The sequence below is a fragment of the Poecilia reticulata genome, chromosome 14, assembly GCF_904066995.2.
Source record: "Poecilia reticulata chromosome 14, P_reticulata-male-v2, whole genome shotgun sequence".
NCBI classification, from domain to species: Eukaryota; Metazoa; Chordata; class Actinopteri; order Cyprinodontiformes; family Poeciliidae; genus Poecilia; species Poecilia reticulata.
In genome coordinates, this window is record NC_088843.1 from 12496697 (window position 1) to 12513779 (window position 17083).

Below are 17083 nucleotides of genomic sequence, written 5' to 3' on the forward strand. Positions count from 1 at the left end.
GTGGTGATGTGCAGTGCAGAGAATAAAGTACTTGGTCTTGGAAAACCACTAATAGTTTCACTTTTAGGACTTCACTTTTTCTGTAGTGGCCTTTGTTCATTTAGAAACTACTGCGCAGCCTCTGTTAAAGTCCTCACAGCACTTTTTAGAAATGTATATTTATAATGCGTGCACAGTTGGTAAGGTGGTGAAGGCTCTGTAGATTTTTAGCGTGAGCTGTGTGTCTTCACACAGCTCACTGTGTGTCTTCACACAGCTCACGCTAAGGGCCAACTTTGCATGATTTTGTAAATTATGATAATTTAATGCAAAGTTGGCATTTTTAATGGACTTTTAATGCAACTTTTAAAGCAACTTTGCATTAAAAGTGTCATTATTTACTGAATGACACTTCATGACAACTGTTATAAAAATTCATAAGGACTCCTTTATGTTCATGACAGATGTTATGTCATGTTTATGACAGTGTCACGTCAGTCTTATGCACACCCCTTCAAATAAAGTGTTACCAAGTGCTGTATATATCAAACATAACAGGAAAAAAAATTGACTTCATAATTTGACAGCTGGAAATTGGGCCTCTGTCTCTTTAAGAAGCTCCTACTCTGTTTGAGCATGTGATCACATCAGTGTCTTTCCATTATGCCATTTCCAACCGTTCTTAAGGACGTTGGGCTGAGAAGTAGTTTGCATGATAATCTCAGAAGACTCTCAGGTCTTCAGGTGTTTGCTCATTGCTGCTGTCACTAGTCTGGAGGAGCTAACAGGGGCGGAGCCAAAGAGATCAGTGCTCTGTGAGGTGGAGGTTCAGCTTGGAGACTGGAGCTCCAAGGTGGAGTTTGTTAAAATAGACAACACTGTATGAAAGCAAGTGTTTAGGCACCCCCAAACAGTTTTCATGGAAGATTAAATGATTTCTCAAACATGCATGAACGAATTATGCATTCTGTCATTGTGCATGAAATACTTTGAGAGTTAAACTGTAGGTATGTTTTTGATGAGGGAATAACATAACTACATGATATCAACCTCAAAAAAGTTAATTTCCATAATGCTCTTCCCCCCTTTAAACCTCTAACTAGCAAGAAAAAAACAGCAAATCATCTTTTCTTAAAAATCATTTTTTTCATCAACCTAAGCTTAATTTGTTGTTGGTCAGTTAAAGTTATCAGAATTAATTTCTATATGGTAAATGCAAAAATGCTTTATCTTTTTTTTAACTTCATATGTTTGCATACACTACAAATCGTTTGCCTTTAAAAAGTTTTTTTTATATCCCAGATCCATCATCTACCGACTCTGTAAGCTTCAACGTGTTAATTAAAAATATTTGTGCTAACCTGTTGATTTATTTTATGGGAACATATTTATTTCTTGTGTGGCATGATGAAAAAATGAAGGAAAATTATTGTGGATTGTCAAACAAATAACCCAGCCATCAAACTGTTGAAAGAAGGCATGTTTTGTTCCCCGGGGATGAATGTATTTTGGTGCAAAAAGTGTGTGTGTATTGCCACCAAAACAAAGGCAAAACACCTTGTGAAGATACTGGAAAAAGCTGGTAAGATAGTGTCCTTGTGTCACTAAAATTAGTGACACAAATCTTAGTCTGACATGGAATGAAAAGTCACTCGAAGAGGAGGAAGCCATCACTCCAAAAGCAACACAAAAAGCTGATTATATCTTGCAAATGCTCTTGGGAACAAAAGCCATAACTTATCCTGTGCTATGATGAAACTGAGACTGAAGAGCTTGGGTAAAATGACCATTATTTTTCATCTCGTATTTCCATCTTTAAAAGAGGGACGCTTGCAAGGTTGAGTTCACCATCCCAACTGTAAAGCACAGAGTGGCAGCACGTGTTATGTTTTGCAGGGATTGGTGGATTTCATAAATGCAGAAAAGAACATTACAAGGAAATACTGAAACAACTGGTCAAGACATCAGCCAAGAAGTTAAAACTTAAGCACCAATGGGTCTTGCAAAGGAACAATGACCTTACGCATCACAGCAAATTAGTTACAAAGTAATTTAAGGACAACAAAGTCAATGTCTTAAGAGTCCATCATCATGTCCTGATCTTGGTGTGAGCAAGGCAAAATTTGAGTCTTTGAGTAAAAGACAATTTTATCAAATGTGAACTTCTGAAGTAAAAAAAAAAAAACTGGAATAATTTTGATGATCTTTACTAAAATAAAACAGGAAATATTCAGATGGTGAGGGGGGAAAAAAGTGCATTTTTATATAGTGTGTATGTTTGTTTTCGACTGTACATAAAGTAGTTGGTGGAATTTTATGCCACCAACACAATCAATACAAATCAGGAGAGTTTAAGAGCAGAAACATGTGTGCTAGAGTGTTTGGTAATGAGTGAGGGATAAGTATAATAAGAGCAGGATCAGTGTAGCAATGAACTATGAAACTATGAAACAAACTATGTCAAAAAAATTATTCGATCAGTTCCAAAGATTTCTCAAATGATACTAGCAGAAAACATTTCTTAAGACCTGTGGTCTTAACAGATGGGGTAATTTAGACCCCACAACTGTTTTAGGCTGTGCCTGGTCCAGCCGGTCACACTGAACCCATGTGCGCTTTTATGAGGGATTGCTTTGGGCGGTTTTGAAAACTGATGGAACAACCCCCATCACGCTAACTGGCCAACCGTGACATTTGCCATGTTCCTCCTGAGCGTGATGCTAAGATTGTGGGTTAAAATAATCAGTGAGTATTGGTTAGTCTTAGAGCGAAAAGCAACTATTAGATGTACAAGGAGAAAACCAGAAATCAACTTCATTTGGACACACTGATTCTATGGACTCTTACATGGACAGGCAGCCATTTGGTAACAGTGGACAGGTGCATATGATACCAGATGAGATCATATTTCAGTCAGCTTTTGGTTACAAACAAACAAACAAACAAACAAACAAACAAACAAAAACTTTACTCTCAATGTGAAAAACATAACAAAAAGTTTAAGTTTTGTGATGTGGGCCAGTGGGGTTGTTTGCCCAGAGCACCAAACAGGCTCGGACCGCCTCTGATTTCCAACATACAATAGTTCTCCTGTAAAAACGCCAGGCTTTTGTGACAGAAAACACGAGACCATGAGGTCTCGTGTTTTCTGTCTTTTCGAGGAATTTCTGTCTTTTCGAGGAATAATTAGAAAAGATTTTCAAATTATGATGTGACATTTATTCATTACAATTCAACTGGAAAACAGATACATCTGCTTTGAGGAAAAAAAAAAAAAGACATCATGACTGTGCACGTCCTTAACTTATTTGGGCTGAAACACTTTTGGATTCAGTTCCACACCGTAAAGGTTCTCCAAATCTGTCAGATTGTTGGGACATCTGGTGTCTTTAAGTGATTTCAATTCACTAATTCGTAACATCCTGAATAGTTATCATTTTTATCTAATCTTTTGGTTCATTTTTAGAGAAATATCCAGTTTGTCTAATGTCACTGTTTTAGATTTTATGTAATCAAGGATTACTGTCTTTACCAAGTTGGATGGTATGGATATAATTCTGTACCTTAATCCTGATTAAGATTAAATTAATGTCATTGTACAAAGGTAATCAGGATTAAGGTACACCTTTGTACAATGACATTTATTTAATCATCTGTGATCTTTCTGCAAACTATGACTCACTCTAAGGGATGCAAATGAGTAAATGCCAGGAATATCCTGACAAGACAAAAACAGTTTATTGATGTTGCACCGATTTTCTTCCAAGCAATGCAAGCTGAGCACCAAAGAAGACTGAAAACTGAAAGTGCAATCAAGATGCAGCAGCTTTTTTTCTGTTTTTACATTCTTCTTTATGATGGATTTTCTTTGTGTTTCACTTGAATTGTGCAAGATAAATGTCAGACATGTGCAAAAACCACAAAAACTTGGCATTTTAAACAGGGGGAGTGTACACTTCAGACACCCCTTTTCAACCAGCTGGTCTTTGTTTATCATCAGCAAGTCTTTTTGGGAACACTTTATAAAAACTTCCCAATGCTAAAGCAGAGCTAGCATCCAGCAGAGATTGGCTGACAGTGAATGAAGTGGCATCAAGTGACCTGATAAGAGCAGCTTTTTAGCCTACAGGTCTGTGTGTGTCTGTATACAAGTGTGTATGCACATAATTAGTTTGACGTATATCTTAGGTGAAGTGTGTATAGTATGTTTTCACTACTAAGTAAATATCTGTAAACTTTAACACTTAATGTATGCGTTAATAAACCTTAATATACAAAGTGCATTCAAAGAGATTTGAAGCAGGGTTAGGTTATGAAACACTCTAAACGTCTTGTGGACCACAGCTGAAAACCTACTAATAGTTATGTAGGCCCAAAAGTCAAACTGTTGACCCTTAATCCAACTGGGAATCAACTGCAAAGAATCTGTGGAAATTGATATTCAGAGACAGTCTCCATCCAGTCTGACTGAGTTTACCCAACAGACCAGCAGCGGAAACTGCAGCAAGATGCAATTCTACAACCTGTTGATTCTCCAGGGGGCTAAACTATGTGTGCCGCCCTTTTGAGATTTTTGTTATATTGTGAAAACCATGAATCGCTTTCATTCCATTTCATAGAAACTCTCTACTCCATCGTATGAAAGTCCCCCCGAAAAACCTCAGCTGTTTGTGCCCGGAATGTACTGAAATGTGTCCAAGAAGTGTGAATAATTTTGCATGGCAATACATACAGACTATATTCCTACTTTTAACTAGTAGGTCATGTAATCATATTAATGAAAAGACATCTTAAAACAATCTGCCCTTACCTCCAAGAGTCATCCCAGCTTCAAAGCACTTCTTCAGTCGACAAGAGGGGCAGTTCTTTCTTCTTAGCTTGTCAATGGTACAGTCGTTTTTGCTTGCACACAAGTATTTCTGCTTACCTATTTGATACAAAGGCAAACCATGGGTTAGTTGAGCCAGTGAAACATGATCCAATGGAAAAGAAAAAAAGAAATCTCATTTAACTACTAAGTGCTTCCATTGTCAAAAACAGAAAGAAACTCAAGCAATAAATACGTGGAGGGTTTTTCAAGCGCCGGCACCAAACTGTAAATCCAAGTTAGAACTTCTAATTTACCTTCTGCAGCTCTTTTAAAGAAAACCTTGCAGCTGCCACATGTGAGCGCACCGTAATGGCAGCCAGATGCCTCATCTGAGCAAATCAGGCACGTTCTCTGAGGAGGGAAGAAGAACTCCATGGGGAACATGTGCTCTCTGCCAGCCTCAAACCTGCAGTCAAACATGAGATGAAACAAACGTGTGTACCTCGGATGGTGATCTTCAAGCAAGCAAACATGATTTTACTTCTTTTGCGGATTTCTTTTTTTATTGTAAGTGGAATCATTTTTTTTTCTTCTTCTCTTGTATTAAAACTCCATGTTCGGTTTGAATCCTTTTTTTCTTGTGAAAGTATCACCCACTGCGGACAAATTAGGCCTAAAGCTGAGCACCACAAAACACCTAATATAATTCCCAATGTCTAACCACAAACAAGGTGCAACTTATATAGATTTGAGCAGAGCATGGTGTGGAAAAAGCATGGAGCGCCTGCGCTGTGGCTGTGGGATGAGATGTGGATTAAGTTGGGCCGGCTGCAGCCTTGAGAGCAGAGATAACAAAGGAGCCTCAGACACAATGTTTCCTCGGTGACGTACCAGATAGATACGAAGGTTCGGTTTAAAGGTGACAAGGATGAAGCGTCCCGATTCGCAGGAAATGCCAAAAGACGTACTGGTCATTTAGCAACCATTTTTACGGAATAAATTCACTCTCGTTATGTCGAGAGGGGGATTTTGCTGTTTTTGAAGAGTTCTCAGGCTTGTAAATTGGCCTTTTTATTGACGACGCGCACATCCCAGCCAGAGGATGAAAGCTTAAAGACTGTGCAACGGGATGATCCAGGATGACGCAAACCACATGGTGTTTTGTTGTTTGTAAACAGGAAGCTGCCATGACTAATCAGACATGCTTCCAACTTTTAATAAAAAAGCAGGAATTCTCTCACAAACACAGGAGTTGTCTTAATGTTCTTAATGTTTATACGTGCAAATAAGTATATATATATGTGTGAAAGAAAACCACCGGCATTCAGCAGAATCTCTTAATGCTGACTTTGAAGTAAGGAGGCAGCATTTGAGACTTTCTAGATTTACGTGCATGCGAGGATAGTTTGGAAAGTGGCTCAGCTCTACGAAGCCCCTTTGAAGTTTTCCTCCGTTAAATACATTACACCGATTGCGAAGACTGAAAGTCGGCCTAAATCCAGGCACAGATTCCTTCTGGTTTATGCGTCAGAGCACGATGTTTATGACCACCTCCATGTTACTTATGCTCGTTTGGCATAATGATTTGCCATGGTTCTCATGCATGTTACCCAAGGACTGCCACAGCTTCTGGAGGTATTTGGTTTACCCCTGGTAATACTCAAAGTAAGATAAATACAGCGATTACCAACGTAATTAATTTCAAAAGAGAAGCGAAAGGAAGAATAGCAGAAGAAAAACAGGTTTAAAGTGAAATGGCTCCTTAGCCCTCGGGTCTGTACCATGTTCCCGCTGCAAGTTGGAGAATCAGTGGGATTTGTGTGGAGCTACGCGTGTGTATGGATAAAGAGTGGAAATTTTGAAATTAACAGCAGAAGTTCTTATTTCCACTATAAGGCAGGAGTGTCCAAAGTGCCACCCAGGGACCCTTTGTGCCCCCTGGAATGATTTTGTTCGGCTCCAGACTGCAATTCAAAACTGAAAGAAATGTGTGTAAGCCCAGACTGAGGAAAAGATGGGTGCTTTTTAAGACTAATACCTCAAAACGGTTATAAATTACAATCATCCTAATGCCAACAGTGGAGGTTAGACAATTATATTATTTTAATTAGGACCACAAACAACCAGTGACTTTTATACTTTTGTGCTCCTTTTTGGTTAACTTTTCGAAATATAGCAAAACAGTGACCCATATACTGGTAAGAAATAAGAAACAGAATTTACAAAACAATCATTTTGAAATTGTTTGATTTTCTTTTAGATATGCAAATAAACCAGAGACTTTTTATGTTTGCATCTACTTTGGATTAAAGATCCATTTTCTACAAAAATCAGAATGCTTTTTGTGTTAATATATTCCATATATGTGTTGTAGTTTTTGAGCTGGTGAAAAAAACCCTTTACAATAACTTTTGGTTTTATAATTAAAAAAAAAAAAAACTACTTTTGTGACCCAATACTTTCAACTTGATGAAAAAAACTTTCAGCTTTTTCACAAACTTAAAAACATCCTGCTTGCTTGCAAGCCTCTCTCTCTCTCTCTCTCTCTCTCTCTCTCTCTCTCTCTCTCTCTCTCTCTCTCTCTCTCTCTCTCTCTCTCTTTCTCTCTCTCTCTCTCAAAACTTTTTGCATTTAGACCTAATGAGTCTTGCACAAAATTCTGTCCTTTCTGCATCTTTCTCCTCAAAAACCTCAACATCCTGCCAGCCTGGGTTAAACCTGTTCGCTTAGGTCCTCTCTTCTTGCAGATTCTGCTTTAGCAGATTTAAGTGCCTTGTAACTGTGCCAGAAAATAGACTTCAATCCAGACAACAGTAGGCAGAGTGCATTTGCAGATGCATTTTACTGGAGATTTCTGACCTCTGTTTTTCTGCGTTTTAATTCCTCACCCCTCCCCATAGAGAGCCTTATGGGTTGGCTCCAATCCACGACAACAAATGGCAAGAAGAAGAAAGAGTATGCTCAGTTTTGGGTTACAGAAACAGATTGCTGGAGGTGAGTGCTGTAAAATCTATAAGAACAGAGGCTTGAGAAAGAGCAGTAAAATGGATTGCAGTGGGGGAAAGAAAGGGTTCTTACATTGCATGTACTTGGTAAAAGAACAAAACCTCTGTAAATTTGCTAAAAGTTGTGCTCCGTCACAAGTTAAACGTTATTAGCAGTACGAGCCAACAGCAGCGCGTTTCTTTGCATGCTATTTATTTGAATATGCTCACTAAGAGATACATATAAAGCAAGTGCAAACAAAAGTATCTATCAAAAAGATTTAATCTGGAGAAACAAACTGTCAGAAGTTTAAAGTAGCGCAGTTTATTATTGTAGCTATTGCCGTGTCTCAAACATGGCAGCCATATTGGATATTGAAGTAAGTAAAAAAAAAAAAAAAGAAACTTTCAACGTTTCCACTTGGAATTCAGACTCCTGGGGAATCGATTAATAAAAACCAGAAAAAAATAATTATTATCTTTTAAAAAATAAATAAATGAATGAATCATTAAATCATTTGGGTTTTTACTATTTTAGAAGAATAAAACTATAGCATATATAAAGCTGTGATGGTAAATGTTGCCACATTGTGCATTTGCAGCATCAATGTGAGGCAAAAACCGTCTCAGCTGCCTGTCAAATGTTTATGCTGCTCATCTCCAGGTGCCCAGCTGTCACTTTCCATTTCAGGCCATTTGCTTCCGTCCAAGTTTCAGAGACGTGCTGTTCTACATTGACCAGCTACCATGATTTGTTATAGTGACCACCACTAGGCCGCATGCCTTGCAAAAGCATTAATATTTCGCATGCACTTTTACTTATTGCGGCCTGGCAGTCACGCTCTTATTTTGTTCGCACCTCTCTGAATTCTCAACTTGATTCCAAGTTAAAGTTGTGGAACATGCTAATTAATTTTAGCATGAGTTCTGCTGTCATGATTCCAGCAGCAAATGAAACCACGTGATGCACGTTATCGTGCTGCAAAAGATACTAAGAAACACACTATGAGACTAATCTGGAACAAATTTGAGAAAACTGCTGCAAAGGTGAGTTATTTAAAATGAAGGCTGAACCCCACGTGTTTAGAGTGGCCTCTGATTCAGAACAAGCAGAATGTTGATCGATACACTTGATGATTTTGATGAGAGCATTTTTGACAAAACGTGATGTTTTTTTGTTTTGCTCGTTTCATAATTGGCTACTGCCTTTTTGTTTTTATGTCGTAAAGCACTCTGAGCTCCCTTGCTGCTAAAATGTCCTGTGCAAATAAACTTGACTTGCTTTGATTTGGCATTTTCATTTAAAACGGAACTTTTTGTTTTAAGCGACGTGACGCGTGTGCTTTTTAGCAATTTGCTGCGAGGAAAGGTTCAGATGGGAGCAGCTTTTATACAGATGAGCAGCAGATCTTTGCTGCACATGTTAATTAATAGTTAAGGGTGTCTGCTGAATTTTCTTGCTCATTTGAATGTTTAACCACATGAAATAGTTGTGTTGCAGTAAACAGGTTTCTGGATAAGACCGCTAGACCATAGCACCGTCTGGTGAACTAGGATGACCTTGTTGTCTAAAAAGGAAACTGTAAAAAAAAAAAAAAAAAAAAAACTAAAAAAAAAAGTCCAGTGAGTGGGGAGATCAGTTGCATGTTTCTTGTCGCCCTCTACAGTCAAAACATTAAAATAAAAGGCAAATTACAAAAACATGTTGCACCTACATGCATGGTTTCTGAGAAAAAAACGGAGTCTGAGAGTGCACACACTGAGTCATTACCTTCAGTGAACTCAGACAGTTGGAGAAAAGCCCTCGGCTGTGTAATATATGACTCTAGAGTCAATCAACATCCCCACACCAGGTCCATTCGGCGTTATAAACCAAACTAAGTCATAAAAGAACATAGAGACGCAAGTTTGAGTGCAAATCTTCAAAGAATTTCTATCTAAACAAAACAAATCCAATACATACAACATATTAGCTACGGATTTTTCCTTTCAGTCATTCGAGCAGGAAAATACGAATACTTTGTTGCAAGAAAAAAGACAAATGGAGTAAGTAAAGCACACACATGCAAATTAGAACGGGACATTAAAATGATTTGCCTTCATATCACATCCTTCATCATCGACAACGCCAAGCATTGAGTCAAATTACTGGTTTTGTGATGTTTAGAAGAATGCAGCTTCATGATATTATGGAAAGCATTTTTTTTTTTTTTTTGCTGATTAACTTTGCTTCAAAGCTATTCTCTTCTCCTGCTTGAGCAAATGCTGTTTGCGTGGGCTGCTGGCCGACCAGCATGCGGGATTATAATGGTTTTTACCTAAGCAAGAGAGTTACGAGACTTCACCATCCAAAAATCTGTTTGGTCCAAAAATCTTAAAACACACCGCCTGAGTAATAAAAACATTTTTTTTGTTTTGTTTTGTTGTTGTTGTTGTTTGGGGTTTTTTTTTTTTGTTTTGTTTTTTGTTTTCATTGCAAAGTAGCATTCATCCCACGCTGACTGATTTTAACTCTGTTCATAAATTTAATTCAAGACACATTGGTGTGACTCAAATAATATATCTGATATAATGAGCTTGAATGTCTGTCTGGTCAACGTTGTCTAATTAATTTGCGTGAGCTGAGTGAGAGCTGTAAAATCCTCTCAGAAACTTGGACATGATTTGGTTTCTAATGAAAAAAAGACACGTGTAGTAGGAATGCAACTACAACAGCTGTCTACAAGGAATAAACAGGATGCTAGCTAAGATGAAACACATGTTTTTATCTCATTATAGGTTTGATGCTTTCGAAGTTTTTTTTTTCTTTTGTGGCCATTTAATGTCAGTCAGAAACACCAGAGAAGTTGATTAGGGTACATGGTTTTAAAGGGCACATATGATTGATTGCAACCAAATGGTAGAGCTTGGGAATCACATAAAATAAGGAATTACTCAAACACTCTTGACTCTCGTAATTTTTATTTATTTATTTTTTTCTCTGGCGTTTATATTGAAAACTGACTTAACCAGACGTTTTATCAATTAGCACAGGAATTATTTTAATTGTCCTATATGCCGTGAATAACAGGACAGACCAATAAAGTCGCTGTGATTATTTGGAGACTTGAAGAATAGCACTTCTTTTTTTTTTTTTTTTTTTTTTGTTGCTTTTTTTTTGTGTGTTCCCGTAAAGTCAGAGTGAACTCAAAAAATCTCTAGATCGTCGTTTTTTTTTATTTTGCTGCTTGCTTTTATGCGTACGTCTAGAAAAAGTTTGTACTTCTTTCTACATCCTGACAGACCGACAAGGAAGCTCAGACTGCGTGGTGCTTAATGGGATTCAGGATGAATAGGATCACTTTTGGTGATCTGATTAACCACAAAGCGCGAACTAATAAAAAAAAAGAAAGAAAGAAAAAAAGCTAGTCCACTTAATTATATATATATATATATATATATATATATATATATATATATATATATATATATATATATATATATATATATATATATACACACACACAACTTAAAAAGTGTAAAAGTAGAATTTTTACAAAACCAGTTATTTAGTTACCCTACAATAATAATAATAATAATAATAATAATAATAATAATAATAATAATAATAATAATAATAATTGAATTACCTGGTATCGTTGTAGACTACATCCAGCCATTCACCGACTTGGCTCTTCATGTCTCCGGAGTTGGGATACGGGGTCCTCAGCATACCGCCGGGATACCACTGCTCCGGGCGCACCACGCTCCCCTCGTATGGATTACATATGAACGCCGCGTTCGGTCCAGACTCGTGTGCGTTCATGCACTGCCTGGACCCCCAGAACTGCGTGTTGTACCTTTTGTTGAAGGTGTACCCGCCGCCCCAGAATGACCCCCAACCATCGTTTCCCTCGGACTTGATTTTGACGCTGTACTGGTCCGGCTGGTATCCGCCGGAGTCGCTCTCCGGGGCATCCACGAAGTCCCGCACTCCTTCCTGAGGGTTGTAAGCCGCCCTGCATGGCCTCTCGCTGGCCGCCGCCGCCGCCGCCGCCGAAGTGTGAGCGAACTGGGCTAAGTGGTCTGGGGCGTAAGGGCATGAAACCGTGCGGGTTGCGTTTAGGTGATCCGTGTCCTCAGCCTCGCACGGTGTAAAGTTTTGCGCGTTCACAGACGTCCGGCTGGAGGCGAGGTGATGAAAATGCGCAGGCGTCTCTGAACTTTTATACATCTTCACGGCTGGCTTCTGGCCGTGCACAGGTCGCTCTTCCCGGTCGGGACACCTGTAAGTAATCTGGGTCTGGGCATCGGGGCAGCTCACAGCCGCGGCGTCCACCCCGAAAAAATACTCTCCGCTGATTTGGTCATTTGCCGCACATGGGGGGAGTGCGGCGTCCACGTCGCTCATGTCACTGGACTCCATGGTGAGACCCAAAGAAACGGACACTGCTCTGCACAGCTCTCTGGCTGTCTCTGAGATTGTGGCGCACGCAGAAAAGGATCTGGTGTCAGCGTTTAACAACTCCTCCTGAGGAGCAGCAGCTGTCTGACAGCAGCGCGCCTCCATGTCACGGGCTGGCGGATTAACGCACCCAGACCCGCAGCTCCTGGCATTATTATCGGATTCATCAAACCTGCCGTTTCCTGCGCAGCTTTTCGTGAAACCGATTGGATTTTCCTCAGTTTTTTGCGCCATGCTGAGAGCTCTCACCGCGTCGCCTGCCTTTATTTTCTTAACCCCGGACCAAACGGAGCTGCAAGATAACTGTCGGCTGGTTTGGCTCATTTCCCAGAAAGAGTTCGCTTGGCCACGAGACTGGACTTTGCACGACAGAAAATCCCCCAGCTGGTCCCCGGGAACGGTTTATCTGCAGCTCGGCCCGATCTCTCTTTGTGCTAGGCGTTTTGGTAAAAGTCTCACAGAGCAACAGGAGTCGCAAACTCCTCCTAAAGTGAGAGTCGGAGTTACTCGGATACGCTTTGATTAAAGTCAGCAGCAGGAAAACGGTCTAAATATGTTACTTTCTTTCATTGAACGACCAGCAAGGGCGCAGAATGATTCATAATTTGCACACTAATAAACGTAGGCTACGCTGTAATTAATTATCACTCTGAAACGCGTTTCCACGAGACTACCCAAAACAAGCGTCCTATTATCTACGATTATGCTCCCTGCCTGCAGTTGCACATCACGCTTTCATGTGTGCATCACATTTTTATGACCTGCCACCAGCTTTATTTGGATGTTTTGCTCATGGCAAACATCCCCTTCACATCTCTGGCAAGATATCTAAGAAACACTCTAAATATAAAAATTTAACAAGGGTTTTTTTTTTTTTTTTTTTTTTCCAGTTTTAACTAAGATCAGAATTTACACTGTTTGCATGTTCTGCACTGTACATTTAAAGTATTCAGATTATTATTATGATTAACGTTATTATTATTATTATTATTATTATTATTATTATTATTATTATTATTAATAGTAACAATTCGTCACAACTTATATTGCAGTGTCCACTGCCATAACAATTTACGTTATTACTCAAATGTTAGTCCCCTGAAGCTAAATCCCATAATCAGATTCACTTGTGCTTATTTACAGCGTCATGAGGTAGATGAATGATCGCTGAGCTGCTGTAAAAGACTTGCTGTTTCACTGTTGAAGCTGGGAAGACAAAGGAGCTGCTTCTGTGTTCCAGAATCAATCAATTGATCATAATTGATCCATAAAGCGAGTTTAATTTACATTTACTGAGGTGCTTTTCAGTGAAAACAGAAATCAATAAACACCGGTATAAGGTAAGGCAATGGCAGGTAATCTGCTGTGGCAACATCAGAGGGGAGCAGGCCAAGGAAGATTCAATAAAAATACAATAAAATGTCCACAAAATAAATCCACACTTGCCCAATAAAGATGAAGATGTCCTGCTGCTCTAAAATAAAAAGGAAACACTGTTAAGCTTGAAAATAAATCCCAGACTGTGAGGCATGTGCCAAAAGCTTAGTCTCAGTGGTTGGTAGTGTAAAAGAATTTCATGCTAGTAAAACTGCTATTCTACTCTAAACATGTGGCACTGGTGCAAGGAAGTCTAAATTGATTTTGCTTCAAGCAGCGGAAGAAAATGCCAGACAAACATCTAAATAGTTTCTGAGCAGTTTGAAGCTGTGGCTTGAGCCCGTGTCAAATGCTGCACAATGGAAAATGGGTAATGGTGGAGCGACTGTTGTTATGAATACAAAAAATAAATAGATTTAAATGGATGAGCCAGGGTGCGTTTTAGCATAGCTTTGTTTGTAACTGTAGGTGATGAAACGAAGCTCTTCATAGAAGCACAGCATTAATGGCATCCGGCTGCGCGAGTTTGGGCTTGAAAAGCAGTTTTGTGACAACAACATTATTTAAAACATCCAGTGTTAAATATTTGTGGGTATTATAGTTTGTATTGATGGCTTTGACCAGCTTAAATGAACTGGTATTTCCTCTTGTAAATTAAATATGTGGTAATCAACCGTAAATCACCTTTTCCTAACTATTAGAAGCTACAAACATCAGTATAAAATCCACTTCCCCAAAGATTTTTTACTTAGCAATTAGCCTCCAGGCCTTAAAATATACCATGTCTGTGTTATCCAAGGCAGGTTTTCTTTTATTGTAACAATTTTTCCCCCTAACTTTCTTATTCTCTGTTTTTTTCTTCTTCTTTGATTACATTTAGAGTACAGCTTTTAAGTTTTCAGCCACAGTTTACAAAAACGTCATGCATCGAAGCATTTCTGATTCTGGATCGTACTCTTTGTCAAGAAGGACAATTTGACACAGCCTACGTGGAAAGATAACAAATGGTACACGTATGAAAGTGATATCACGGGCTACGCCGAGCTTTTCAAACGGTAGGGCATGACAGGAGGAAAAAAAAAAAAGGAAAAAAAAAACCCCCAGAAAAAGTTACTGTGAACATTTAACCAACTTCACAAAGCTTACGGCATAGACAAAATTGATAGCTTTTTAGTACCTAAAGCTACGTTGGGTAAGGAGACGTAATCTGAGCCGAGCAAAATTTAAATACGGAAGTATGACCACGATTTTTTCACGTTAGGATTTTTATGGACTGGATGTGAAGATGTTTCACTGCCACAGCGTTGTCTGTAAAGACCCAGGAGTTTTTTTTTTGTGTTTTTTTTTTACTGCGGTCTCATCAGAAAGTAGTTTTAGCACCGTCAATGAAAGAGCAATGCTAGCATCACATCATGTGTTGCTACGCACAGCTAAAGCAGGTAAACCCCACAACATCAGTGAGAAATGCATGAATGGAGCATCAAAAACAGCAACAGCAAAAAGTTTACAGAAATAGTAGCAATAATACAGCAGAAAGGGGGCGGGTTGTCTATCTGCTCTTTGAGGTAGCTAGCTCTCCCATACTTTGAAAACACCAGTACTAATCTACTGCTGTATTTTATTTTGTTTGTAAATGATGTAATGATTGATTGGAGGAGCTCATACACTTTGTTGCCAGTTGTGTTTTCGCAACTGGCAAACAGGCTGTTGGCATGTTGTTGGAAGGCAACATTTGCTTTTGTTTCATATTTTTAATGTTTTGGCACCCTTAGCGCCCTTTTTGCAAACAAAACGTGTCACTTTGACTACGAGCACAGCTGTTTAGGTCAGCGTGTTAAATACTTCGAAAATGTGGTGTTTGAGTCGACAGCTGCATGAACGCAATCAAGAAAAACTGTAAACCTTAATGTTACCAACTTGGCTCATAGTTGGCAACAAAAGAGGAGGCGCCACGGACAAAGCCTAGCTTGGTCACTTTTATATAACTAAAAAAAAAACAACCCAGTTTGCTGTAAAATGAGATTTACGACGTACGATTTATTCATTTAAAACAGGGACAATGTGCAGTATTGTCCGTGCAACCACACAGGAAAGGTGCATTAGCTCTGGCGCCAATTTCCACCTGTAGTCCCCGACCCGAGAAGAGGGTTATGTCAATAAGAAAAGTAAACGTCCTGCCTGAAAGCTGGTAAGAGTAAATGACGAAGTAACAAAAAAGAGCTGTAACCTAAAATATTACCCATTTGGCAAGCCAGTCGCCCGGAGAGAGTCAGAAAGGGGAGCACAGAGGCACTGTGTAGGGGCTACCTTTATAGCCGTCACGCCCACTTCTCGCACAACTGGATCTGTAACAAGCCAACCCAATTACCACGGAAAGGGAGAAACAAACATGCAAAACCCAGGGCCCCCAAGCCATCACACCCTCTCCCATAAAATATGGCTCAATTAGCCACCATCTCATAACACTGTGATTGGCATTCTGGACAGAATGAAGGAATGTAAGGGGGTTATGATCTGTATAAACTACAATAGTGCATGGACCTTCAAAATGTTGTCAGGTCCATATTAAAACCAATGCTTCCTTCTCCACTTTTTAAGAGTTGAACTTTTGAGAAATAATAAAAAAAAGATGGGAAGGTCCACAAAAAACAATGTGTCTGGTTTTAAATTAGCATAGACATCAATATATATATATATGTATTTAAATCTGCTGAGCTCGACTGGCTGGAATCAGAAAGGTTTTATTCTTTAATCAGATCTAGTCTGTATCGCTCTAAACTCAGTCTCTCTCTTCCTTCTGCCTTAATTCACATTCACACAAACGAACATTTAATCTCAACTTTTCCAACTCAGGTTCCTGTTCTTTAGTATTTTTCTCAGGCTCTAAAGTTTGTCGATGCGCCAACATTAACAACTCTTTCTGCTGTTCGAAGTTTAAAGCAGGGAGGAACTATCTTGGTTATTAGCTGAGAAAACTCTGGTTCAGCAGCTAACATTTTTCTGCTGCCACTTTCTACCCACAACAAATCAATCTCAATTAATGTTTCCTTTGTAATTGAAAAAAAAAACAACAAAAAAAACGAATCCTTTTTTGGTTTGTTCAGAAGAAACGGTACCAAAATATTTTGTCACTTCCAATAGTTGCTCTTTTTTCAAAGCAACCAACAAATGTTCATTTGGAGTTTGAAAAACTTAGCAATGTCCACACCAAAAAAACCAACAACAACCTAGACACATAAAATGCACTGGTCACTTCCTGTGAAAATCCTGGAAAAAGGGGAAAAACTACTGATACCGTTTTCAGAGTTACAAAATTTGAAGCATTGTCTGGAAACACTAAACCAGTGTTTTAAACTCACAACCCAGTGACTCTGATAAGCAACCAGGTAGCTGGCTACTTACCCAGAAAGTTATGGAAATGTACCAGAGACAAGTTGCTCTGACCTAAAACAAAAAACAAATCAAGATTCCCAGAACTATCTGAAACCT

General features: G+C 39.0%; 1 protein-coding gene across 2 annotated transcripts in view; it reads right to left on the bottom strand.

Annotated features, from left to right (window-relative positions):
- ar (androgen receptor) overlaps positions 1-17083 on the bottom strand; it is a 75856-nt gene that overhangs the window by 27975 nt on the left and 30798 nt on the right. Inside the window, exons 1-3 of one of the 2 annotated variants that reach the window (XM_008427515.3) lie at positions 11403-13002; positions 5104-5255; positions 4790-4906 (exon numbers count right to left, since the gene is read on the bottom strand). In XM_008427515.3, the coding sequence (XP_008425737.1) occupies positions 4790-4906; positions 5104-5255; positions 11403-12541 (1408 nt within the window). In that variant the 5' untranslated portion in view covers positions 12542-13002. Of the gene's footprint in view, positions 1-4789; positions 4907-5103; positions 5256-11402; positions 13003-17083 lie in introns of those variants that run through there. The other variant, XM_008427516.3, reaches the window with a different exon arrangement.